A 27,029-nucleotide genomic window follows, 5' to 3' on the forward strand; every position below is an offset into this window, starting at 1 on the left:
ACATCAAAACGATGTATCTAGCGCTTTACAGATATATCATTACCCCGGACATCGGATTCAATCAGTCAGTACTGGACAAGCTACAATGACTTTCACATCCTACCGGGTACCCATTTAGCACCTGGGTGAGAGTGGTAAAGTGTGGATTAACGCCTTGCCAAAGGATGCTAGACCGCGGTGGGATTTGAACACACAACCCTGTTTACAAGGCGTGAGTCAGAACCACTACACCACGGCTCCACACGGCTCCTCCAAGTAAAAGTAACAGAGCTTAGAGGCCAATAAAAATGGTAGTCATTTACCATATTGGCAAAGTTTTATCGCACTGAACCCACATAAATGTGGGCCGGAGTCTATGGAAAACATGGGTTATATAGCAAAATCATTCAATCTCTAACGGGAAGAGCAGATAATTCTAAAAGCATACATTCAATATCCACAAAAAAATACTTGGTGGCTGTTCTCCTTTTTTTACACTGCTGCCAATCTGCTGGTATTTGGCATTTTGAAACGTTACCAATCGTGAAATGAAATAGTGAATTCTTGACCTGCTACCTATTGAATATGTTTTCTTGCATTCCACCCCTTACCAAAGAATCACTACGAATGGAAGCAGCAAATAAACTTTTGTGCCACTACGTGCATGGATTGTCAATCCAAACTCTTCTGTTGCTACCTTGTGAAAGTTGTCCTCTAATACCTTGCTGAAGCTCCTATTAGCAGAAGAAAATCAACTTTTGTGCTGCTACCTTGTGAAAGTCGTCCTCTTGTACTCTCCATCATCCCTATTAAAGCGTACATGCACCGAATTTAGGTCTAAGCTACCAAGTGAAGGTCTTCTTCTAAAACTTGGCACCTTCCTTGGCGAAGCTCTTAAGCACGTAAAATCAATGTTTTGCACTCATGAAAGTAATCTCCGTACATTCTTTGAGGATGCAGCAAGTTAAAAAGTTTTGAGTTGCTTTGTTGTGAAAGTGACTGTCTAATACTTAGCACCTGGCTTGAACAGTCCCCATCCGTGGAAGCAGCGGATGAACTTCCAGGGTTCCTTCCCCTTCTTAACTGCAGAAAATTTACGAGGGGCGTCTGGCTCCTTGTTCTTCATATGCTGAACATATACCTGAAACCCAAATACAAATGATATCATAAATAATAATGGAAAATTTATATAATGGCATCTATCTACAAGTAATCATTTCACCACATTGTCATCATTATAGTTATTATTATAATAATAATTAAATAATAATATCAAGCATTTATACAGCATCATCAATCTGGAAGTAATCATTTCATATTCTGTCTCTTACTACTTTCAACATCATAAAATATGCAAACATAGCTTATGATATGTTTATCTACATTATTTAAAGAACATGTTTAAGTGGACAAAATCTCTGAAACTTTCCTTTCTTTAAAAAAATATTTGAACTCGACTGATAAATGTCCACAATCTCAGGTAAAATATTGAGTTCCTGCCAGATTAATACCAAATACAAGTTGTAGATTTTTTTTATCATGATCTGCTGAGAAATGGTAGAAAAAACCCAGCTGAAATGAAAAAAAAAAAACTTTTGGTGACTTCATTGCTTCAATACTGTATACAATGGGATCATTAAAACATGTAATGCAAAAAGAACAAACAAAGTTTACCTGCGAGCTTTTGTAGGCAAGTTTTTTCTCCACATCACTACAGCTTGGTCCTAGCCATAGATAGACCTCATGGCCGTTGTCAAGAATCATCACATCATCATCAGCAAGATCATCCTGGCAATAAATATCAAAGATATATCAATTATAACCATTACACCTGAAAATAAATGAAAACCTGGAACACTAACATATATGCAGATGAGGCAAAAATTGGTAAATGGTAGTGATTTTTTACCTGATTGCTAAGAAAGCATGAATGCTTGTAAGCAAGCAACCAGAGGACCGACGGCTTCGGGTCCTCTCCGAGGGACCTGGTAATGAGGGTTTAAGTACCTAACCAAAGGGCACTAGTGCACCAATTGAGAATCTATTCCCGGTCACCAGAATACGAAACCCCTTTCTACCAACTGAGCTATCGCGCCTCCTGAATTTGATATTTTATTTCTGGATTATTTTTTCACAACCTACTGCCTAAATCTACAACTTTGCATTACTGCCTAAATCTACAACCTTGCATAAGCTCTTTAACATTACAGTGGAAGGGGATTTTAGGGCTATTTTTTATTTTCAAGGGCTATTTTGAGCACATGAGCCCCTGTGCAATTTCTTCCCTGATGTAGGGCTACAGAAAATAACGAAATAGATATTTATTTTATTTCTATTTTCAGTTTTATGTAATCAGGGTGGCCTCATTACAAACTGCTGTCCTTGAGGGGCCTGAGATAAAAAAATCAATATGTACAATATTTAAAAAGAATACGTGAATCAAAATGGCATATACAAGTATTAAAACAGATTAAAATAATAAGCATTACAATGCAATTGAATAAAAGATCAAAATTGAATTGCCAGAAAAGGTTACTACAAAGTTAAGACAAAAGCAAAAAGTTAAGGCAATTGGAAACCGCTAAATACGATTTATCACAAAAAGGAAGGATGACTGGGAACAGAGTTTTGTTCAATAAATTGAGAAATAATTTGAGATAGAAGTTGAGAATGTTTGTCCACTTTGAACAATCTATAAAGCATAGCAATTTCCAGATTATTAATATGTATCACACACTTAATTCTATTCATTTTAAATTGGTATATCAACACTTTAAAGAGGGGACTATTTTCAAAACATGATGGCCAGGAGTGATGGATGATCCTCAACCTGTGGCGCAACATATGCTCCCGCAAAATTTGTTCCAGTATTGATAAGTCAGAGGGCATAGGGTTAAAGTTAGGGTTGAAATACAAATTTTGGTTCAGCATAATACGATGATTACAATACGGGTTTATTTATTTTTGGATGTTAGGTTTATGTTTGCAGATTTTCTATCGGAGCAATTGTCGCCGGAGAACATGTCATGGAACGCCTCAATTCTCCAGATATCAGCCATTGATTGAGTGGTGCTCAAAAGTTGGCGAACCCCACTAGAAAATGAATATATTTAAATGGTTTTCAGACTCTGGCAAAAAATTTGCCAGAGTTTTTTATTGCAAAAGTTTTATGCAACGGGCCCCTGGTGATAAAATAGTACATTTACAATAAAGTTTGTTTCTCTGGGATCGCTGAACATTGTAGCGTTGTTGTCTACTTAAAACACTCAGCATGAAGGAGTGCATTTCTGTGGTGGGGTTCACCAAATTTTGAGCACAACTGCACATATAGGACATCACAGCCCTACAGAATGAAAGTGATGCACAAAAGGAAAGCTTTTAAAATTCAACTTGAGCTAACCTGGCAAAAGTCTGAGCACTTCTCTGACACGGTGAAGAACCCCTTCTCATTGGAACACCTGAATAGCCTTGCCTTGTTCATGTAGTCAGCCTCTTGGTCATAGTTCCTCTTACCACCCAGAGCCACCCACCAGAAGTTCTCTGGTTCGGAACCCTCAGAGAGAAGCTGATGGCTGTACATGTCCTGGGGGTGAATCACAAAGAGATACGATCAATATTGACAATAGATTATAACTTTTTGTACATGGATGCCGTAGTCTTATAGTTAAGATTAATTACACAACTGATCACATCTCTCATGTTGAATGGCCCTGGAAAGCAAAAATTAATTACACTTTATTTCCATTATAAAAAATATCACATGACATACATGTACATGTAATATAATATCACTGTATGTACATGTATACAAAACAAATGCTATTAAAGTACATGTATACAATTTGGGGGGGGGGGGGTCAAAGAGAGCTTAAAACCTTATACAAATTGATTCAATGATTTACCATTCAATAAAAACTGTATGACAAAAATGTTAATAGGAGCAAATGGTTTCAATATACAAATAAACCAGGCTTTGAGTTAGTATATAGATAATTATTCATCCGAGGTTGCACTGAAATGACTATTTTTCCTGCGGAGAAGCCTCCGACGCTTCGCCCCGAGGGAAAAAATAGTGATTGTGCCAGTACAACCGAGGATGAATAATTCCCTCTATACTCTCAAAATAAAGGCCTGATATATTTGTTTTATATCCTACTTTAGTAAGTTATAGAAATAGATCTTGATAATCTAGTTCTTGTACTCTTAGATCATCCCTTTTTTAATCTGAATCAAACCAGCTGCGCTGACTGACCTACTTTTCCTGAAGCGCTTAGCTTCGCGCTCAGTGCGCGTACAAGTGCTTGTGCCATCATGACCTGTGACGTCAATGATGGAATAGTCCACTATTCCATCATTGACATCACGGAATAGCACTTTTTCTTCGATGGGCGTTTTATTTTCGACATCATCGCAAAATAGTGAGAATATGTTTGATCACATGATGCTATTTAAACCAATCAGCATACAGGATTTAATTTATGTAGGATATAATTATATAATATTGACTGGCCTTGAGGGGAACATCAAATATATTGCCAGCAAATGAATCATATTGGCCCGAGTCTTTAGACGAGGGCAATATGGGTCATTTAAGGGCAATATATTTGATGTTCCCCGAAAGAAGAGCCAGTCAATATTTTCATTATCATCCAAATCAGATATCTAGAGCAAAAATCATGATAATGGGGATATTTCTTTTAAAAATAGAATTCTATTGTGTCATGTTAATATCGGTCTAGGCTCTGCACTTAACCATTATGATGTACTTGCAAGCGCTCGGATTCAGCGTTGTCTTTATTATGACGTATATTGTTGGTGGGCGGATCCTTATGAAGCGTATCTCTTTATACGCATCCACAAATGCCCGGATGTGAGACCACGGAAAATACAAAGGTATATTTTGCTTCGTCTCTGCATGCAAAGTAAATACGCGCATTGAGACCGAGGAAAATACAAACAACATACCTACCCTTCCCGATATTCAGAAAATGTAGGGCAATACGGTTTTGTAAATGACCAGCTCAGATGTCTGATACGGGTGATAATATAGATTATTCTTTATTTTGCTTAATATACAATACATCATTTAAGTACTAGATACATGTATACAAACCAAATTTAATTTGAAAGAGGAAATAATACCAATAATTACTCAAGAAAGTGTAAAAATGGGGATGGAGAAAGAAATGAAGATTTAAAGGTGTAAATTCACATTGTTCTGATTTTAAATATCCTCATTTTGGTTCTTGAAAATGGGCTCAAAATTAGGTTTATGGTGCAAAAATATCCGTCAAAATGTTTCAAAGCATTGTATCGACATGAGAATTTAATAGGCCTAGTAATACTTTAATCTATAAATACTTATCCTTAATATCTATACACAATATATTAATAAAGGAGCCTGGACAAATGATGACTAACTACATAATGAAGATTTGTCTTACATCAAACATTTCATATGCAAGTTCCTCGGCTATCCTGGCCATGTCTGCATCACTCCTTGAACCAATCCAGGTATAGACAATACCTTTACTATCTTGACTATCAAATGGAACTTCTAATAAGTAGCTGAAAAAAAAAGAATGAAACAAAAAATGATGAAATATTCATGGTTGTACAAGTTAAAAAAATAATAAATTAGGCCCATATTCATGAAAACGTCTTTGCAAAAGACCATCATTCCTATCACAGATAATTCATGATGCCAAGGTTGGAGATGATACCATGTTATCGACTGATATTAATCAATTTTTGTACAGCGGGTACCAGAAATTGGGTATATATAAAACAGTGCATAATTACAACTGAATTTGATATCAAATTACAACAAGCTCTCCTATGGCAAGTCCTGATGAATTGTGAAATGTACCAAGCAAAATTATTTCATGAAACAAATTAAGACATTTCACTCTCATACCTCATACTTAGATCATCATATTCAATACTATATGTGTTCTTTGATACTATCTTACATTCAAGTTGACAATAGTTAAAATATTGAAATGGAATCTTCTTTAGATATACCCAAAGGTAATACAAGGGCACTTTGTGGTGGAACTTTGTGGGGGCAGTTTATGGGGGGGGGGGGCAGGGCATTAAGATGGTACCTTATGGGGACACTTTATTGGAGTGCTTTATAGGGACACTATATGAGGGCACTCACCAGAATTCTGGGTTGAGCCACTGCGCAGTGGGGTGGACCTGAATACAGCGAGTGCACAGGGGACCTCCATTGGCTCTCACATGGAAGAGTTTGGGATTCAAGTCCTTGGGCTGCTCCGCGTCAGGTGAGGCATTGGGGAGAGGGCGGCGCCCACGGTAGATGGTGAACTTCTTCTTGAAGTGAGAAAGGAACTTGAGGTTCTCTTGTTGCTGATGGAGAATAGGTTGGAAGACATTGTTACCATGACAACTCTTTGCCTCTCTCTCATATCTGGCAATGTTAATTTACCCACAATTAATCATTCTGAGTAGAGTAGTAATTCAGACCAAATGAATGATAGCATGATAACCCACTTTTCAGTACATTCATATCACAATAATCATGATACAGATTACAACAAGTGGAATGCCTCTGGCCGTCTCACCTGCACCACGCGGTTCAATATAGCAGCAGTGCTGACTTTGAATACTACTCTAACTCGCACAAGATGTTCAGTGATACATGGTTACTCTTATGTCCACTTTTTATGAACTAGACCAATAAACTTACAGAGATATGATGGTTATTCAACAAAAAACCCCAACATGGCCAAAGTTCATTGACCTTACATGACCTGTGACCTTGATCATGTGACCTGAAACTCGCACAGGATGTTCAGTGATACTTGATTACTCTTATGTACAAGTTTCATGAATCAGATCCATAAACTTTCAAAGTTATGATGGTAATTCAACAGATACACCCAGTTCGGCCAAAATTCATTGACCTTTGACCTTGGTCATGTGACCTGAAATGCGCACAGGATGTTCAGAGATACTTGATTACTATAATATCCAAGTTTAATGAACTAGACCAATAAACTTTCAAAGTTATGATGGTAATTCAACAGATACCCCAATTCGGCCAAAGTTCATTGACCCTAAATGACCTTTGACCTTAATCATGAGACCTGAAACTTGCACAAAATGTTCAGTGATGCTTGATTACCATTATGTCCAAGTTTCATGAATCAGATCCATAAACTTTCAAAGTTATGATGGGAATTCAACAGATATCCGCAATTCGGCCAAAGTTCATTGACCCTAAATGACCTTTGACCTTGGACATGTGACGTGAAACTCATGCAGGATGTTCAGCGATACTTGATTAACCTTATGTCCAAGTTTCATGAACTAGGTCCATATATTTTCTAAGTTATGATGACATTTCAAAAACTTAACCTCAGGTTAAGATTTCGATGTTGATCCCTCCAACATGGTCTAAGTTCATTGACCCTAAATGACCTTTGACCTTGGTCATGTGACATGAAACTCTAATAGGATGTTCAGTAATACTTGAATAACCTTATGGCCAAGTTTTATTAACTAGGTCCATATACTTTCTAAGTTATGACGTCATTTCAAAAACTTAACCTCAGGTTAAGATTTGATGTTGACGCCGCCGCCGCCGCCGTCGGAAAAGCGGCGCCTATAGTCTCACTCTGCTTCGCAGGTGAGACAAAAACACATACTTTTGCTCTCCCTAAAAGAAAATAGTTTCTCTACACAAATAAAATTATAAGCTACTTGCCGTTTATTCCCTGAATTACTAAAATTAATTTTAAAATGTATATTTCAAGGTGATCTAAATAATACAAATCATATATAACGCATTCAATGAGAGAAAACTTTAAAAAATCAATGAATTCCCTCCTATTTCGATTTTGCCCTCTTTCCATTGCCCTCCTTTTCTTCTTAAACAATGTTTAAAAAATATTGTTTTCATATTATTTTGATCACTTCCTGCATTTTACAAATCCATACTTTGATAATTTAGTGGAAAGCGAAGACAAGCATATTTTTTTTTTGTTAGCCCCCCCCCCATGTGCTTATATTTATTTCTATTTTATATTATTTTGTGGTCTTTTACTTGTAAGTTTATTTTATGAAAATTTACTTATGACTGTATTTTGAAGTCTTTCACTACTGCTGGAATTAAAATGATATTGAAAATGAAATAGAAATTGAAAATAAAACGGGAATTGAAATTGAAGCTGGAATCGAAAATGAAATCTGAATTGAAATTGACAATAAAATGTAAATTGGAATAAAAATTGAAAGTGATATTGATTTTAAAATAGGAACTGAAATTGAAATATGAATTTCAAATAGGAAATGAAATTAAATTTTCTTCTCATCTCACTCCATACCTGACACAATCTGACGACCTCCAGCTTATCACCAAAGAGTGACTCAAACTTCTTCTGAAGACTGAAGGTGAACGTCAGCCACCCCATGTTGCTCGCATCACGGCCCTGCCAGAAATAAACAGTGCACTGAAAGTCTTCTTCGGTATCTTCCTCCTCGTTCTGCTCTTCTTCTTCCTCCTCCTCTCCCTCTGGGAGGTCTTTGGGTACCCAGTAACGGCAAAGGAACACATAACAGTCCCCGCTGTAGAAGTGTCCTGTCATTGAGATGAATTCCAAAAGGATTCTCCAATCTCAATAATATTTCTGATTTCTTCAATACATTTACCTTAAAAATGACATGCATGCACATGCATATAAAACAACAGTAGCATGAATATAGAGGATAAACATCAAAATACATCTAAACGTAACAAAGAAAATAATTCAAACTAAACAGCATAACAAGTGGGATGCCTATGGCAGTCTCACCTGCATTACGCAATTCAATATAGCAAGAGTGCTGAGTTTAAAAACAGCTATTGAATAATTAATCATAAAAGAAAACATTCATATGATAATAAAATACTACTGTGTATGTCCATTGACCCAACATGACCTTTGACAATAATCATGTGACCTTAGACATGTGCAAAACACACTTGATAACCCTTATGTCTATGTTTCATGAACTACATGTGTAGATCCAAAAAGTTTTTTAAGTTATGATGCCAATTCAACAAATACCCCCACCCTGGTCAAGGTCCATTGACCTTATGATCTTTGATCTTCCTCATGTGACCTGTAACACAGGCAGGATCTTCAGTGATACACTATTACTCTATGTCTAAGTTATGATGACAGTCAAAAACTTACTCATGGTTAAGATTTTCATGTTGACAATGACCCCGCCGCCTCCGCCGTCGGAATGGCGAATAAGAATGTTCAGGTTCCACATGACCAAAACAATTTTTACTAAGGTAACTTTCTCAATTTTTATGACAATTTTGTATCTAGAAATCTAGCAGCGCCTTGTGCAGATCATCTTATCTCTTCTTGAATAAGAAAAATCTAGGGAGTGTTTCATCAACAATTTTGTCCGAGTTGTTGGATCAGACAATTTTCCTTGATGTTAATTGGCTTAGAAGCAATGTTACTATGGTGTCGGTCAGATAAAATTGAACTTGTCAGATAAAATGCCCTTTATCGAACTGGATCAAAATAAATTTTATTCAGTTCCAACTGTAAAGAAGCTTAATTTTTACTCAGAAAGGTAGCGATCTTCAATTTTTTACCCTTCTCATTCTCAGGAAGTCTGGCAAACTTGCGTCCCTCCAAAACAAATGCTTCCATGCCATCCAAATCATCGTTCCATTCTTCCATCAGTTGATCCTATAGAAAAAGAAAAGTTGTTACCAAAATTATTCATCTTACCATGTTAAATATGAGAGTCACATATTTTGTGAGGGAATACTGCAGGTGGAATTTCATTACCAATTCTCACATTTCATCAAAACGTTGATTTCGGGTGGTCCTTTCCACAACCAACACATGCCCACAAAAGAATACATGGTGTACCATGAAACTTCGACACTCGTTCTTTCTTCGCCATGGAAACATTCAGAAGAATGCTTCAATCGAACAATTTTAGAACCACTGCTTGGAACATGGTACGAGGATTAACACCTTTCAAGACAACTGCTCTACCTGCGAGAGCCCTGAAACCAAAATTTGTTTGAAATAGAATCCTATGAAGTTTGTTGACACAAATTATCGCTGAACTAAACAAACTATTCATTTCATATCAAATTGTGATAATAAGAATCGTTAGAACAGTTGTTTAATCACGAATTTCACTTCAATTACATGATTCAAATATTTAAAATGACTGGATAACCTGCCCCAAAACGTTGTTTTCTCTTGCTCCTGCTCTACAACTCCACTTGCAACTCAAGCCAGCTATCTACCATCTTTCCTACTCAAACCAGATTTCTCTCAACTCTCCAACTCAAGCCAGCCTCCTCTCATCTCTATAACTACTCAAGCTTCTCAAATCTTTCTGATTTACAATCCTTTCACAATCCTTTCAAGGACTACACTCAGTTCCAAAAGATACTCTTAATTTTCACCCACCACTCTCATACCTCTCCATTTTATTTCTACCTCTATCCACCTATCTCAGTCCTTTATGGGTCTTCACACATGGTGTACTTGAAACCACTTCTGTGATTGTCCACTCCACCATACAAACCTTCCAACATCACCAGGCGGGTGTTTCATAAAGCTGTTCGTAAGTTATGAGCAACTCTAAGACCGACTGGTGATCCTTTCTTATGGTAAATGATATTCACCATTAATATTCATTGGTGATTATTTGCGCATAAGAAAGGTTCACCAGTCATTCTTAAAGTCGCTCTTAACTTACAAACAGCTTTATGAAACTGCCCCCTGAACAGAAATAATCATAACTTTAGATATAGCCTAGTGAAGCAGGTATAAAAAGTATCAAATGGTTATGTACTTACAGCTTCTGTGAGAGACATGGCAGGTTGTCTGGGCATGAACAATGCCGACAGGTCAGTCTTCAACTCCTCCTTCTCTTGTACATCCTTTTAAAGTATAAAATCAAATTGAATTTCTGAATCAAACATTTATCACAGCTGCTTCCATTGAAATTGTAGGTTTCTTTTCTTTATTTCATTCTGATTTATTACAGTACATGTATCAAGTTGAATCAGTGCAATATTTTTTGCCCTTCCTTTTTCTACTACCATGTTATGTTCCAATGATAATATCCATGTTTCTTAGATCAATCTGATGCCATGTCCATCATACACTGATATTTCAAATCTTTATTTTAATTGTGCACTTTGCAACATTGATACTGACCTGATATCTATTCTACAAATACAATTCAAATAAAAATAATCAACATTTCTGCACATCCTTACGTCACTTCAAGTAATTTATAATTCAGAATCGGGCTGCAAGGAATCACTTTATTGTATCAATGAAGACCATTAAACTGGATTCTTCCTTCTTTTTGAAATCAATTTTTACTCTGACCAACTGACCTTCTGAATGGCTGGCTTCTTGTGGATCTGATCAGCTCGTTTGGTGTAATCAACAGCCAATACATCATCCCAACCAGGGAATTTAGATTTGAACACTTGACTTTCATTTCTACAGACAGAAAGAGGAGAGAATAAATGACAGACCATTATATAATGATGAATGGTGGGGGTAGAGGGGGGGGGGACAAAGAGTATAGACAGAAAATAGAATATATATGAGGCAGAAGAGAGATGAAAGAGATAGAATGATAGACATATACTAGGGACAGGGGATGAAAAACAAAGTGGCCGTATTAAGAATAAAATGGAGAAGATGAAGAAGGAAGAGGAGGAAAAGAAGATGAAGAAGAAGAGGAGGAGGAGGAGAAGGAGGAGAAGGAGAAGAGGATGAGAAGGTGGAGAAGAAGAAAAAGAAGGAGGGGAAGAAAGAGAAGGAGAAGATGAAGAAGGAGGAGAAAGAGCAGGATGACAAAGAGGTGGAGAAGAACAACAAATAAAAAATGAAAAGTTAGGAATTTTGTTAACCATTCCGAATCTCATAAAAAATGTATTTTAAATCACTTTCTATGTAATTTTCTAGTATTGTTTTAATTTTTCCAGTAAGTTTAACAAGTACACCATATATGAAAATTTACATTCCGAAACATGTTATGTACATACAACTTGCAAATTTTCAATATTTTTGGGAAAAAACATCCAGTATAAACATTTTTATACAGAATATATACCTGCTGCAGGAACATAAATATAAACTCTCACAAATTTTTCAACAATCGGCAGTAACTAAAAAAATGTGTTATGTACATGTACACAGGCAAAACAATACTGAGGACTACTACAAGTACAAATATATATATCATTTTATAATCATTAATCATTACATAATTATATATGTATATGATTTCTGCAGCTACAATGAAAATGTTAGTAAGAACACAGCAAATCAAATACAAGAATCCTGCAGGAAAAAAATAGGGGGAAAAAGTCATCGGTTAGTGGGGGTTGGTAGGACAATATAGTTTAACAAATATCACAAATTGTTATGACTTTTAATACAATAAATCAACACACTATTAGTCCTGACATGCTATTTATCCAGAAAGGCAATGTAAAAAAGTGTCAAAAGGGGAATGAAACCTTTGGAACAAGTAGGCTTGAGTCAAAACAGAAATATCAAAGAATAAGAACAAAGAAAGTTTGAGAAAAATAGGACAAATAATGAGAAAGTTATGAGCATTTGAATATTGCAATCACTAATGCTACGGAGATCCGCCCATTAGCAATGCGACAAGGATGTGTGATGTCACATGTGAACAACTTTCCCTTTGATCGACTATAAAATACCCTCAAAATGTTTTTCTTTTTCTTATGGTGATACAAACTCTTTATCCATGTATTCTTTAAAAATCTGTATTACATGCCCTCCTATAGAAAGAACACATGATCTACTGATAGATGTGATAAAAGAGGCAATTTAAGTGAATTATATACTAAAGTAATGGGGAGAGTTGTTCACAAGTGACATCACACATCTCTGACGCATTGCCAATTTGAGGATCTCCAGAGGATTAATGATCGCAATATTGAAATGCTCATTACTTTTTCATTATTTATCCAATTTTTCTTTCGTTGATCTGTTTCTTTGATCTTTCTATTTTTACACAAGCTATCTTGTTCCAAAGGTTTCATTCTCCTTTAAAATAATTTTTTAATCATTTTTTTTAGTTTCTCAATAACACAGGACATTAAAGGACAATTATTGCATTAAATGATTTTCATTCATGATCTATGATGATCTTATGAATGACTCTTCACATTCACTAAACTTCATATTTATTCTATGTAAGTGTACTAAAATGCAATCCAAAATCCAATGTTTGAGCTTTGTTCTGGCATGTTGTAATCAGCTCCATACATGTAAGTATAAAATTCTATTTGCACTTTTTTTTAAACCTCCCTGAAGTTTGTAGGGATCCAATGGTACACCCTATTGACTGAACATGAAAAATGTCAGTTATTGGCTTTGCAAAATTCTTAAAAATTAGGAAGAAAATGTTCACTTTCAAACAAATGGATTCCACTATCACCTGGACATAACCAGTACGTATGCAAATATATATAATCTTTGTTAGCTATCCTTTGACCTGACAGGCACAAACATAGCCAACATGACTGACACTGTACTACAGCCACTGGAGTCAAGCTCAGTTCTCCTTTCAATCTAAACAACATACAATCTACAGTGTAATCAATCTAATAAACTTAATAACTATTGTACAACGCCTACTTAGCTTGTTGTACGCGAGCAAATGGGAGGCTGAATGTCACACATTCGTACTGTTGCACGCAAAAAGTTCCATCCAAAATGTACCGTTGCATGGTTTTAGGAAGCGATGTCACAATGCAATGCATGTATAGCCCGCTGGCTAAATGCGCAATGCTGTCCAAGATCATGTGCGCTTGTGGGCCCGGCTTGTGGGATTTGCTTTTCTTTTTCAATATTTTTGCTCCCTTTTCATAGATTACTGCAGGGAAAAAACTCTTGTTTTTTCATATCATTGCTAGATTCTGAGGCGTTGTACAACACAAATAGCGAATATTCTTATTCATGCAGTGGTGCGAGATTTTGCACTCATGCCTATTCGCTATTTGTTTATTTGTCTGCCATCTTTATCGCTTTTTTTGAAGTTGTCACTTAAAAGACTACCATTGGAATTGCATACATGTATTACCAGACTTTCAGTATGCATAAGGTGTACATTGTCTTGTATGCATCACATTTTATATGAGTTGAACCCACTCTATCCTGCACTCAGTTATGTTGGTACACTGCAATCTTTTTAATCTTGTATAAAAACATGCATTAAACATTATTGGAAAATATATTTTTTTTCTTCCTTCTACTTTTGAAAAATTGACATTTAGGATACGATTAAATGCAAAAACTGGAATAATTGCAGATTAGTTTGCTATTCTGTTTACATTCACAAAATCACTTCAACACAAACATTCTGAATTAATCCGATGAAATGTATGTCAACATGTACAAGTACATTCACAGATGACAAAACAATGGATACCAAGTCCAGTTAGAAACTAGTATATAATTTTCATCTTCAGATGATGCTGACAAAAATGCACTAGGACATGGAGGTGTTGGGAGGGGAGCTGATTCAACCCCCTCACAATATTTGCGACAAACCTGTAATGCAAACAATGTGAGCCAAGCCATTTCATGACTAATTTCTGTTTCAGTCTACCATATGCAATTCCAAAAATATACAACATTCTTTTAAATGCACATAAGACCCCAGCTCACACATGAATATTTACCAACCCAACATAAATTACCAGTGAGTTTCCATCCAAAATTCATAAATGTATCAGTATGTTATCTATACTGATTAAACCAAATTTATTTCATGTTGCATATGATTGGAAAAGTGTCTATGATAATTTCCAATGAAAAATTATCAAAAACAAAACTGAAAAAATAATATTTTTAGCTTTTACTTCCTTAATTAGAGAAAACCTTTGATTTTAAGCATAAACTTTGCATAATTAATAAGCAATGACATTTTCCTACAGATCTCTGGGGATTGGAGGGGGGGGGGAGGGTTGAATCAGAAACCCACATCTTATTAGGATCTTGGCAGGGTTAAACTGAGAAAATAATATGTAGGTCAACCGTCTATTACATCCTTCTTTTTCTTCGATGAGTAATACAGTATGTTTGAGCCAGGGAGTATACCTGATACCTCAAATATACTACAGGAATTACAGAACTGTGTAGCCAATGGGTTAATGAACTTGATGCAACACATTTAATGCACTGTATACATTTAGGTACTATTCATAAACAACAAGCATGGACGATGCAGAACCTCTGACGATGCTGGTGACGATGCAATGATAGCAAGCATTGGCAGGCAGCAGACTTTTCCTCAGTAATAAAGGAAAAAAAATTCACAACCGGGATGCTTAACAACAGTTTCGGTCTCGTCACGACCCCGAGTGACCCCTGCCTTACCCCTGACCTCCTCCAGGTGGCAGCCGACAGGGCGACGCCTGGCGGGACCCGTGTCGCGATCCCGGGCCGCGCTGCCCATACTGCGTGATCATGGTCTTGATCACCACCTCGGCAGTGCGGGTGTAGTCGACGGCTAGGATCTCATCCCAAGATTCAAAGTACTGTTTGAACATCTGAGGCTCGTAACTTTGGAGGGGGAAGAAAATCTCAGTTTTTAGAACGAGGGTCCTTCAATTATACAGAGATTAAATGTACAAGGGTGTAAATTAAAAACAAATAAAACTGGAACAAAAAGCTACATGTATCAAAGGGATACAAGGATATCATTAGATAAATCAATACTTTTAATTGCACAACACTATATACGTGACAAATAAAAGAATGGCAACTTAAAATATAAGTTTCAAAACTTTCATTTTCAATCTGAATGACATAAACATCAACAAATCACACAATATAAGTAGAAATTTCAAGAAAAGAAAGGGCAAAAGAGGAAAAATTAAAATAACAGGCTATGATGAGTTACTTGAAGTCATATAAAATCCAATATTTTATTATAACTTTAACAATAAAAGAATCATACACTGATAAAAAATGAGGTCAGAGCTATTAATCAAATTATTTGAATGCACAAATGATTGAAAATAAAAAAATTAATATTAATGACATTGGCATTATCTTTAATTGATATAACTATTAAACAAAGCGGCAAGGATCCCTTTTTCAATCAACAATAATTTGTCTCAGAAGAAATATTTGAGCGCTGCCTGCCAATGTCACTTCAAAGAAAACAAAAACTTAATATCATATGCACAAAAATTACAAACACATAATGAAGGGATGAAAAGAAAAAGAAATTATCTATTCTGATTCATTCTTCATTGTATTCAAAGTGGGAGCGAACTCACTACAGTGTGTAAAGTCTTTTATTGACTGTGTGTTTAAATAGCTAGTAGCTTCAAATATACCTTTTGAGGTTAATGTCTATACTACAGAGAATAACCAATAATTAACAACTAAAATATTTTGAGAACCAAGTGCTTGCTTCGCTACTCAATGAAATAATTAGTGCGGTATGAATGTGTTGAGTAGCAAATTTGTGTGTTCTCATTCAGGTGGGCATATATGTATATTACAAGACAACACTGCTTTAGGGGTTGTAAATCAGGCCAGATTTGAGCAATTGAGGCAACTCGAGACTCTGTTCCCAATGCAGGAACCCATGATTATTTTGCTCATTTCCTTTGCAATTATGCATTTTCTATCTGATTCACTAGGGACATAATTCTTATTTGAAAATAAACATCCTTGGTCATTTTATTGGATTCCATTCTGAATTTCTACTCATTTTTATTTTCACAACTAGAATTAATTTTAAGGGAACATAAATAATCCAAAGAAATTTTCTTTACACCTTCATATCAATAACAGATTACCAGCAAATAGACCCATGAGAGTAGCTTGGCCCAGATTTCAAATGCTTGTTATTGAATTTTAATAACAAAATGTTGATAAATACCCAAATAAAATTTTTAGCAACAATTGGTTTCACTGTTTATTTCAATAGATTATTAGTTAGTTTTGGTGATGATCAAGTGATTTTGAACTAGGGTTTACTTGTAAGGGATTTGAAAGCAGGGGTGTGAGTGGTCACAAATAAAAAGATCTGAAAAAAAGCTGAAGAGTGTAGAAAAAGTCTGAAAAAGAAAGAGCTCCCCTACTTTTTGCACAGAGGAAAGCAAAAAATAAGCTGAAATTAAGCTGAAAAAAGGGGGAAATCACGGCTCCATGGAAAGTACAAATGAAAAAAAATGATAATGAAGTGTAAAACCCAATGAAATAAAAACACAGGAAATGTAGGAAAATAGGAAATTGCTGAAAGAAAACTAAAAAAGGTATTTCAGAATCATGTTCATTTGCTAGTTCCAAAGCATGAATGCAAATTGAAAGAAAATAGCAGTCTCATAATTTCAACACAAAAATGAGAAGTCTATTTTTGCATTTTTTTTCAGTTGATGTTACACTCGGTCAAAACCATGAAAGAATACATGTGGGACCACAATAATGCCAATATTTGTAGTCCCACACAGACTTTCATGGTGTTGACCATGTGAACCATCATTATACGTTCTTTCAGAGTCAAGAAAAAAATAATTTTCTTGATAATTTCCTACATAATAAAAACAATTTCAAGGAAATATGAAAATAAATGGTGATTTCATGGATGCAAAGGTGCAAAATGTGACATTTAAGCAACTTTGGGTGATTATCAATAGCATTTAAACCATTTTGAAAATAAATGTAATGATCCAGGCCTACTTTTTTGCAAAATAATTGATTGCTGCAACTACATTCTTTACCTTTAATCTGAGAAATAAAATCAATTAAGTGTGCTGCCACACATGACTCTTTGTGAAAAACCTCCTGAACATGTTCACATTTTAAAGATATTAAGATTTATCACCAGTGTCACAATTTACCGGTACATGCATGGTAAAACAATGATTGATGGAGCAAACAACATATCCCTAGAAATGAGGGAAGTGCAGGCATATGCAATGAACAAGAAGTCATATGCAGTAGATATTGCAATTCCATGTAAGTTACACTTGGATGGCAAAGTTATCATTATTAACTTTTATGCAACGGAACCCTGAAAGAATATTCCAAAAGGCATTAACATGAATTCAACAATCATTAAAATGTGTGTCAAAATTTATTTTAAAACCAACATTATTTACTAAAAGACTGTAAAATATAAAGATTTCAAGAGAGAAAAGAAAGAAAGAGGCTTCATCACTGCTGTCTGGTGGTTATGACTCTCATCCTTCATAAAGTAGGCCGTGGGTTCAAATCCCTGCCATGTTATGTTTTCCTTCAGCAAGAATTTTTTTTCCATTTTGTGCTGCACTCAACCCAGGTGAGGTGAATGGCAGAAATCAATTCCTGAAATGCACAGAGTCATGGAGCCAGCAGCTCTAGCTAAAGCATGGGCAGTAGCACAAGAGCACATAAGGATAAATATTTCTAGAAATATGGTACAATAAAAAGTCCTGCAATCACTGCAAGTGGAAAATTGCTAATGGGACCTCTTTCAGCATCTATGATGGTATCTGGAAGAATGCTGGATGTTACCTCACACATGCTACCCCTACTACAATGAAGGGAAATCAGAATGAATGAATGTTCAATAACATGTCACACATAGTAACGTTAGTCTCCAGCCACAGACCTTTGGATTTTGAAATTTGCATTGTGTACAATGCAGAGTCTGGAGTAGTAAGACAAGATCCAATATATACTGTTGCTGCATCTACCTTTTAATATAGTGAAGAGAGAGAGAGAGTTTGGAGTCTAGTCTTTACTCCAGACATGGTATAATTGGTAAAAGAGTCAAATTTGAGTCTGTCCTTGCAAACAATAAAATGTCAAGTTCTGGGGATTTATAAATGCATGAATTCACAAAAAGCTTGTGAACAAATAAGAAGTATCAAAATGTTTTTTCTTCTTCTGATGCTTTTGAGAAGTACAACAAAGTTGCATGGGATCATTAAATTAATGTGATTAAAAATGATAAGAGAGCCCTCTTGGCTTTCCATAACTGTGCTGTTTTTAAGATCATGCATAACTTCATGAAGAGTTTTATGAAACAGTCCCCCTGGAATGTATACCTACCCTTCCAGTATCCTGATGACCGTAGCATTGATAGGCCTGTTGAGCATAGAGCACAGTTCCTGGGATAGCTTCAGTGCAGCAGCTCGCCATAGACGACTTGACTTCCTCCCGATCCTGTCATATTGGAAGCAAGATATGTTACATGTCATATCTGTTTTGTGTCTCTTAATCAGAGGAGCATGGGTTGAAATCCTTCCACAAGAACCAATTGTTGCAAAAATCCAGCGCACACTATCCGTTGCCACACGACTTTTGAACAAATTGCATTTTAAATGTACATTACATATGTAAGTCCCAAGAAGTAAAATCATTTAATTCAAAGTTTGACATAATGCTTAGAATACTTAAATTAAAATTCTACTTTGCTGCAAGCCTCGTGGTCGGAGTAAAGTCCAAATTGGATTCTAGTCGCAGCTGATGATGATGTCATTACAATTTGGAATTGGATTTACTTTTATCTCTAAAGGGAGGCTAGAAACAGACTGGGATTTTGATTCTAATATTCATTTGACTATTCAGAACTTTGATGTTAGTGATTTCATAGGGAGAAATATTTACACCAATGCTATTACAATGTAGTGTGTGCCTGGTTTAAGACAAATACCTGAAAGTGTCATAGTGTAGAGTTTCTAAATTGTGGATCTTAAAAGAATATTATCTTAACATTAACAACATAAAATTTCACCAAACATACCAATTAATAGGTACATGTAGATGCATTGGAACAAATTATAAATGAATAATGAGCTCACCATATAAATACATCAGCATTGCAATCCAAAATGTAGACATTCTTGGTTTCAAGAAGTGTTTGGTGTGGTTTTCCCTTAGGTAATTCCACTGAAAGTAAAACAAAAACAAATGATTAAAAATTGAGTGATTGTCTTGGGTGTGGGGTGAATCTGATCACACCTCTTCAATGGGGACAGAGCCAGATTTAAATAAAACTTTGGACTTGACTGTAATGTAAGATAAATATGAGAACCTAGTGTCTAACCAGTTAAATTAGTGTCAAAGTTAAGATGTAATGGCATTGGTAATGACAATAAAGGTGACTGACATTAATGTGATGATGGTGGTGGTGATGATGAAGATTACGATGATGATGTGTTGATAATGATAACAATGAGATAATAATGATGTGATACCAACAAAGATGATTATGATGGCAGAAATGTGATGATAATGATAACAATGAGGACTATGATGATGGAGATGATGATGACGATGATTGATGATGATGATGATGATAATAATGATGACCTGAAGACCTTTCAAAGGTACTATATGTAAATAATTTATATCGTTCTTGGATGTGTTGACAAACAAAAGTATCAGGGCTGATAAAGAAAAAGAAGAGTAAAGAGAAATCACAGTGTATCAAATGTGTTGAAATATCATTGGACAAGCTCTCCTCAACACTCCTGAATGATGAAAACACAACAAGACACACATAAGCCATCAGTGATACCAAGGCTGATTTAATATGACTATTACATACCTTGGGGTAGTTCCAAGTATCCAGTTCCAAGACCAACTTTGTACAGTCTTGGTTTCTCAGGGACAAAAGATTTTAACCAGTCCTGTAATATAGTGAAATGAAATAAAAAACATGTATTGTCTCAAATAAGTGGAGTGGTGATCGTTTTTCTCGCTATCACTACCTTTTCATCTTTCTATATCCACATCATTTTTTTATTTCTGCGATCCTGCCACCCCCTTCTTTCTCTCTCCTGTATTCATATTCCCTTCTTTCTCTCTTCTATCATTCCTACTTCACTATCTAACACCAATCAACAATTATTTTTGTCCCCCCTCTCCCTCCTCCCCTTCATCTCTCCTCTTTTTTTCTTTCTCACTATCTTTCAATACGTAATCTCCCTTCCTTAAAATTCATCCTTCCCCTACCTTATATTTCCCCACTTCTAATTCTTACCTGTACGACAACCTTTATGGTAGCATCCCAGACCCTCACAAAACTCACTTTAAACTCCCTTCCTTGAATCTACCCTCCCCCTTTCTTTTCCTATCCACACTATCAATCTGTATCTTCAATATATAGTCTCTTACATGTAGAGGCATCCTAAAACCGCACGAAGCCATCCCTTCCTAGATCTAAACCTCCCTTTCCTCTCTATGCAACCTATCAATCCTTACCTATGATACAAATTCGTTTCTGTAGTGTCAAAGAAGTTTCTCCAAACTCACCAAGCCCTTCCCTTCCAATATCTAATCCCCCTAAGTTTTCTATCCTCCACTTATCCTGTGGTACAGCACAAAGTCTTCCCCGTAGCATCCGAAAGGTGTGCCAAACTCACCTACATTTCCAATCCATCCACTTAATCCATATCTTTGGTACAAAGTCTTCATTGTAGCCTCCTAAAAACTCATCAAACCACACTAAACCCTCCCTACATTTAAATCCTCCACTAACCCTTACCTGTGGTACAAAGTCTTCCCTGTAGCCTCCTAAAGGCCCTCCCTTACTAGATCTAATCCTCCCTACATTTAAAGAGAAATGCCAGTAGTTGCAGTAAACACTGATTTCATGAGAAAGTCTGTAAGACCAGGTTTAATTGTCAGAATATCATCGAGGATCTAGATCTAGTACATTTACATAAGCTGAACTTTGTGAAATCCAGAAATCTACGCTGAAAATTGTTCACACTGAAGATCACCAACACAGATAGGCACACGTGGGACAGTGTATTAATATTGCTGGAATAAAGCCCCGACGGAAGTGACCGAATCCGCTTATTTTGCAGTAAACACTGATTTCATGAGAAAGTCTGTAAGACCAGGTTTAATTGTCAGAATATCATCGAGGATCTAGATCTAGTACATTTACATAAGCTGAACTTTGTGAAATCCAGAAATCTACGCTGAAAATTGTTCACACTGAAGATCACCAACACAGATAGGCACACGTGGGACAGTGTATTAATATTGCTGGAATAAAGCCCCGACGGAAGTGACCGAATCCGCTTATTTCTCAGCAATTACACAATTTCTTCCAGAATCCTTTGGCACATATTTTTTATTCATACAAACAGACACTTGGGTGGTCATTATATTAGATTCTGTCAAAAGTCATTTTGAGATCGTTACCAAAACTGGAATTTATCTTTAAATCCTCCACTAACCGTTACCTGTGGTAGAAAAGTCTTCCCTGACCGCAGACCTTAGCCTCCTAAGGCACAAGAGATTTAATATCACCTAAGTTCGCGCGCGTTCGGAATGCTCTATTGTCTTGCTAATCCCCATAACGAACGCATTCGTAGTGCCCCCTGCATACACCTGAACGCAAGGATTACTGTAAACAAAGAAGTCAATAGAAAGCGCTGAAGTACTCCGTTCACGTTACCCACGAACGCAAGGATTACTAATAACAAAGGAGTCAATAGAAAGCGCTTAAGTACTCCGTTCAGAACGGAGAATGGTTCTGCTCAGCTAGAAACAGATACAGCCGGGTCCAGGGGGATTTTCCCAAGTGATTAATGTGACGAAAAAAAGCAGTTTGCCGGTGTATGGATTTGGGATTCATTGCAGATCGTTGGTGATCATTTTGAGAAATATCCCGAGTCAAAACTTCCCGCATTTTAATTCTGACGGACGTATTTCTTCATTTTTTTTTTTAAAAGGTGATCAATTACAGATGTTTTGAGTTCATGATAAGAAATTTCCCGTGTGTGAAGGGATGTCCAAACGTTGCGCTTTTTAATTTTTACGGACGATATATATATATACATTTTTGTAATTTATATTGAAAGTCAATAAATTAGACATTCGTTACAAATCGTCTAACAATAATTTTAAAACATTTCTCGAGTCAGAAGGGATGTTCAAACATTGCGCTTTTTAATTTTGACGAACGTATTTCATTTAATTAAAAGTTAATCGTCAGAGAACTTAACGATGTCTGCGCTATTTCTTCGACATCGGATCAAGAGTGGAAGTCGTCCGCTAGTAATATCCTTTACATTTTTCTTCCTTAAGTCATCCTTTATTTCATACCACGACATCGTTTACATGATTGTTAAATATGTTCTGACGTCAGAAAACTAACGGTGTCGGCTAAATCTCTACGAAATCAGACAAGGCGAGGAGGTCGTCCGCTAGTTTATCCTTGACATTTTTCTTCCCGTGGGTATCATTTATTTCATACTCTGACATCGTTTTCGTGATCATAAAATAGGTTCTGACGTCGGACAAAACGATGTCGGCGCTATCTCTCCGACATTAGATGAGGCACGGAGGGCATCCGCTCGTTTATCCTTGATATTTTTCTTCCCGTGGGTATCATTTATTTCATACTTTGACACGTTTACGTAATCATAAAATAGGTTCTAACGTCAGACAACTTAATGATGTAGTCGCTATCTCTACGACATCGGATCAGGCACGGAGGTAGTCCGCTAGTTTATCCTTGACATTTTTCTTCCCGTGGGTATCCTTTATTTCATACCCTGACATCGTTTACGTGATCATAAAATAGGTTTTGACGTCAGAGAATTTCACGATGTTGGCGCTATCTCTACGACATCGGATCAGGCGCGGAGGTCGTCCGCTATTTCATCCTTTTCATTTTTTTTCTGTGGTCATCATTTATTTCATACTCTGACAATATTTACATGATCGTTATGACGTCAGATAACTTAACGATATTAGCGCTCTCTCTACGACATCGGATAAGACGCGGAGGTCGTCCGCTACTTTATCCATGATATTTTTCTTCCCGTGGTAATCATTTATTTCACACCCTAACATCGTTTACGTGATCATAAAATAGGTTTTGACGTCAGACAACTTAATGATGTAGGCGCTATCTCTACGACATCGGATCAGGCGCGGAGGTCGTCCGCTATTTCATCCTTTTCATTTTTTTTTTCTGTGGTCATCATTTATTTCATACTCTGACAATATTTACATGATCGTTATGACGTCAGATAACTTAACAATATTAGCGCTCTCTCTACGACATCGGATCAGACGCGGAGGTCGTCCGCTACTTTATCCTTGATATTTTTCTTCCCGTGGTACTCATTTATTTCACACCCTAACATCGTTTACATGATCATGAAATAGGTTCTGACGTCAGACAACTTAACGATGTCGGCGCTCTCTCTACGACATCGGATCAGACGCGGAGGTCGTCTGCTAGTTTATCCTCGATATTTTTCTTCCCGTGGGTATCCTTTATTTCATACCCTGACATCGTTTACGTGATCATAAAATAGGTTTTGACGTCAGAGAATTTCACGATGTTGGCGCTATCTCTACGACATCGGATCAGGCGCGGAGGTCGTCCGCTATTTCATCCTTTTCATTTTTTTTTCTGTGGTCATCATTTATTTCATACTCTGACAATATTTACATGATCGTTATGACGTCAGATAACTTAACAATATTAGCGCTCTCTCTACGACATCGGATCAGACGCGGAGGTCGTCCGCTACTTTATCCTTGATATTTTTCTTCCCGTGGTACTCATTTATTTCACACCCTAACATCGTTTACATGATCATGAAATAGGTTCTGACGTCAGACAACTTAACGAGACTTAAAGCGAGACTCATATTTGGATGGAAGATGACTATGATTTCCCAATGCAAATTACATGTCGTTAAAATATCCTCCGATGTCGGAGTAAGAATTTATCAAAACAGCAATGTCGAATTTTAGGGTTTTGGGGGGAAATGGTTTCATTCAACAACGATCATGGTTATGAAAATCCCAAGAAAAAAACATTGGTCACAATGATATGCCTATGTATAAATGAGTGATCATTATCTCCTACTCCCTCGCTTTTCTCTGTATACTTGTTATTAGTGGGATTTATCCTGCTCAAATATATTCGACCCCCCCCCTTCTACCCACTGGATTAGAAGTTCTGTTAAAACCCAAACAATTATGACCCGAATCCGCGTCAAAGGAGATTCATATGTTCGCTCACAATAACATACACTTTGATTTCATTTATACCTTTAAGAATCACTACAAATCCCCGGCCGCGGCACCTATGTTCGTGAGCAAGGCATTTAATCCGCAGTGTTCTTTTATCCTGCATTCAAATAAATGAAAAAGCTATACACATTGTTGGTAACTAGATTTGGGCACTTAATTGTTAAAGGGGGAGGTCGCCTTTAGCAGTATGATATTGTTCTCCTGATCTAATGTCGGAGAGATAGCGCCGACATCGTTTTGTCTGACGTCAGAACCTATTTTATAATCACGTAAACGATGTCAGAGTATGAAATAAATGATACCCACGGGAATAAAAATATCAAGGAAAAACTAGCGGACGACCTCCGCGCCTGATCTAATGTCGGAGAGAGCGCCGACATCGTTAAGTTGTCTGACGTCAGAACCTATTTTATGATCACGTAAACGATGTCAGGGTATGAAATAAATGGTACCCACGGGAAGAAAAATATCAAGGAAAAACTAGCGGACGACCTCCGCGCCTGATCTAATATCGGAGAGAGCGCCGACATCGTTAAGTTGTCTGACGTCAGAACCTATTTTATGATCACGTAAACGATGTCAGGGTATGAAATAAATGGTACCCACGGGAAGAAAAATATCAAGAATAAACTAGCGGACGACCTCCGAGCCTGATCTAATGTCGGAGAGATAGCGTTGACATCGTTAAGTTGTCTGACGTCAGAACCTATTTTATGATCACGTAAACGATGTCAGAGTATGAAATAAATGATACCCACGGGAATAAAAATATCAAGGAAAAACTAGCGGACGACCTCCGCGCCTGATCTAATATCGGAGAGAGCGCCGACATCGTTAAGTTGTCTGACGTCAGAACCTATTTTATGATCACGTAAACGATGTCAGGGTATGAAATAAATGGTACCCACGGGAAGAAAAATATCAAGAATAAACTAGCGGACGACCTCCGAGCCTGATCTAATGTCGGAGAGATAGCCTGATCTAATGTCGGAGAGATAGCGCCGACATCGTTTTGTCTGACGTCAGAACCTATTTTATAATCACGTAAACGATGTCAGAGTATGAAATAAATGATACCCACGGGAATAAAAATATCAAGGAAAAACTAGCGGACGACCTCCGCGCCTGATCTAATGTCGGAGAGAGCGCCGACATCGTTAAGTTGTCTGACGTCAGAACCTATTTTATGATCACGTAAACGATGTAAGGGTATGAAATAAATGGTACCCCCGGGAAGAAAAATATCAAGAATAAACTAGCGGACGACCTCCGAGCCTGATCTAATGTCGGAGAGATAGCGTTGACATCGTTAAGTTGTCTGACGTCAGAACCTATTTTATGATCACGTAAACGATGTCAGAGTATGAAATAAATGATACCCACGGGAAGAAAAATGTCAAGGATGAACTAGCGGCCGACTTTCTCGTCGGACCTGGTGTCGCAGAGATAGCGCCGACATCGTTAAGTTGTCTGACTATCAACTTTTAATAAAATGAAATACGTTCGTCAAAATTAAAAAGCGCAAAGTTTGGACATCCCTTCTAACTCGAGAAATGTCTTAAAATCATTGTTAGACGATTTGTAAGGAATGTATGATTTATTGACTTTAAATATAAATGAAAAAAATATAGTCCGTCAAAATAAAAAAGCGCAAAGTTTGGACACTCCTTTATACACGGGAAATGTCTTAAAATTCTCGACAAACGATCTGTACTGAATGTCAAAATTGTTATAAATGAACAAATACGCCCGTCGAAATTAAAAAGGGGAAGGTTGATAATAAACTTTCAATATGAATGAATAAATACAAGGATGCGTGTTTATTCGTCCAACTTAAGAAGTGCTCAAAGTTTGATCATCCCTTTTTATTCGGGAAATGCTCAGCGTTGTAGTAAGAAATCTCTATCAAGGCTTGAATTAATCACCACGTTCGCATGTATTCATTCATTAATAATCCGACCGTTCGCTTTGCCGTTCAGT

General features: G+C 36.6%; 1 protein-coding gene across 1 annotated transcript in view; it reads right to left on the reverse strand.

Annotated features, from left to right (window-relative positions):
* Nucleotides 1-803: 803 nt before the first annotated feature.
* LOC121422801 (protein flightless-1 homolog) overlaps nucleotides 804-27,029 on the reverse strand; it is a 69,066-nt gene continuing 42,840 nt past the window's right edge. Inside the window, exons 17-28 of the mRNA XM_041618005.1 lie at nucleotides 20,587-20,668; nucleotides 19,838-19,925; nucleotides 19,086-19,199; nucleotides 11,381-11,489; nucleotides 10,832-10,915; nucleotides 9,602-9,698; nucleotides 8,331-8,584; nucleotides 6,143-6,351; nucleotides 5,424-5,547; nucleotides 3,380-3,562; nucleotides 1,654-1,767; nucleotides 804-1,120 (exon numbers count right to left, since the gene is read on the reverse strand). Coding sequence (XP_041473939.1) covers nucleotides 983-1,120; nucleotides 1,654-1,767; nucleotides 3,380-3,562; nucleotides 5,424-5,547; nucleotides 6,143-6,351; nucleotides 8,331-8,584; nucleotides 9,602-9,698; nucleotides 10,832-10,915; nucleotides 11,381-11,489; nucleotides 19,086-19,199; nucleotides 19,838-19,925; nucleotides 20,587-20,668 — 1,596 coding nt within the window. The 3' untranslated portion in view covers nucleotides 804-982. The remainder of the gene's footprint in view (nucleotides 1,121-1,653; nucleotides 1,768-3,379; nucleotides 3,563-5,423; nucleotides 5,548-6,142; nucleotides 6,352-8,330; nucleotides 8,585-9,601; nucleotides 9,699-10,831; nucleotides 10,916-11,380; nucleotides 11,490-19,085; nucleotides 19,200-19,837; nucleotides 19,926-20,586; nucleotides 20,669-27,029) is intronic.

Source organism: Lytechinus variegatus, chromosome 10 (genome assembly GCF_018143015.1).
Source record: "Lytechinus variegatus isolate NC3 chromosome 10, Lvar_3.0, whole genome shotgun sequence".
NCBI classification, from domain to species: domain Eukaryota; kingdom Metazoa; phylum Echinodermata; class Echinoidea; order Temnopleuroida; family Toxopneustidae; genus Lytechinus; species Lytechinus variegatus.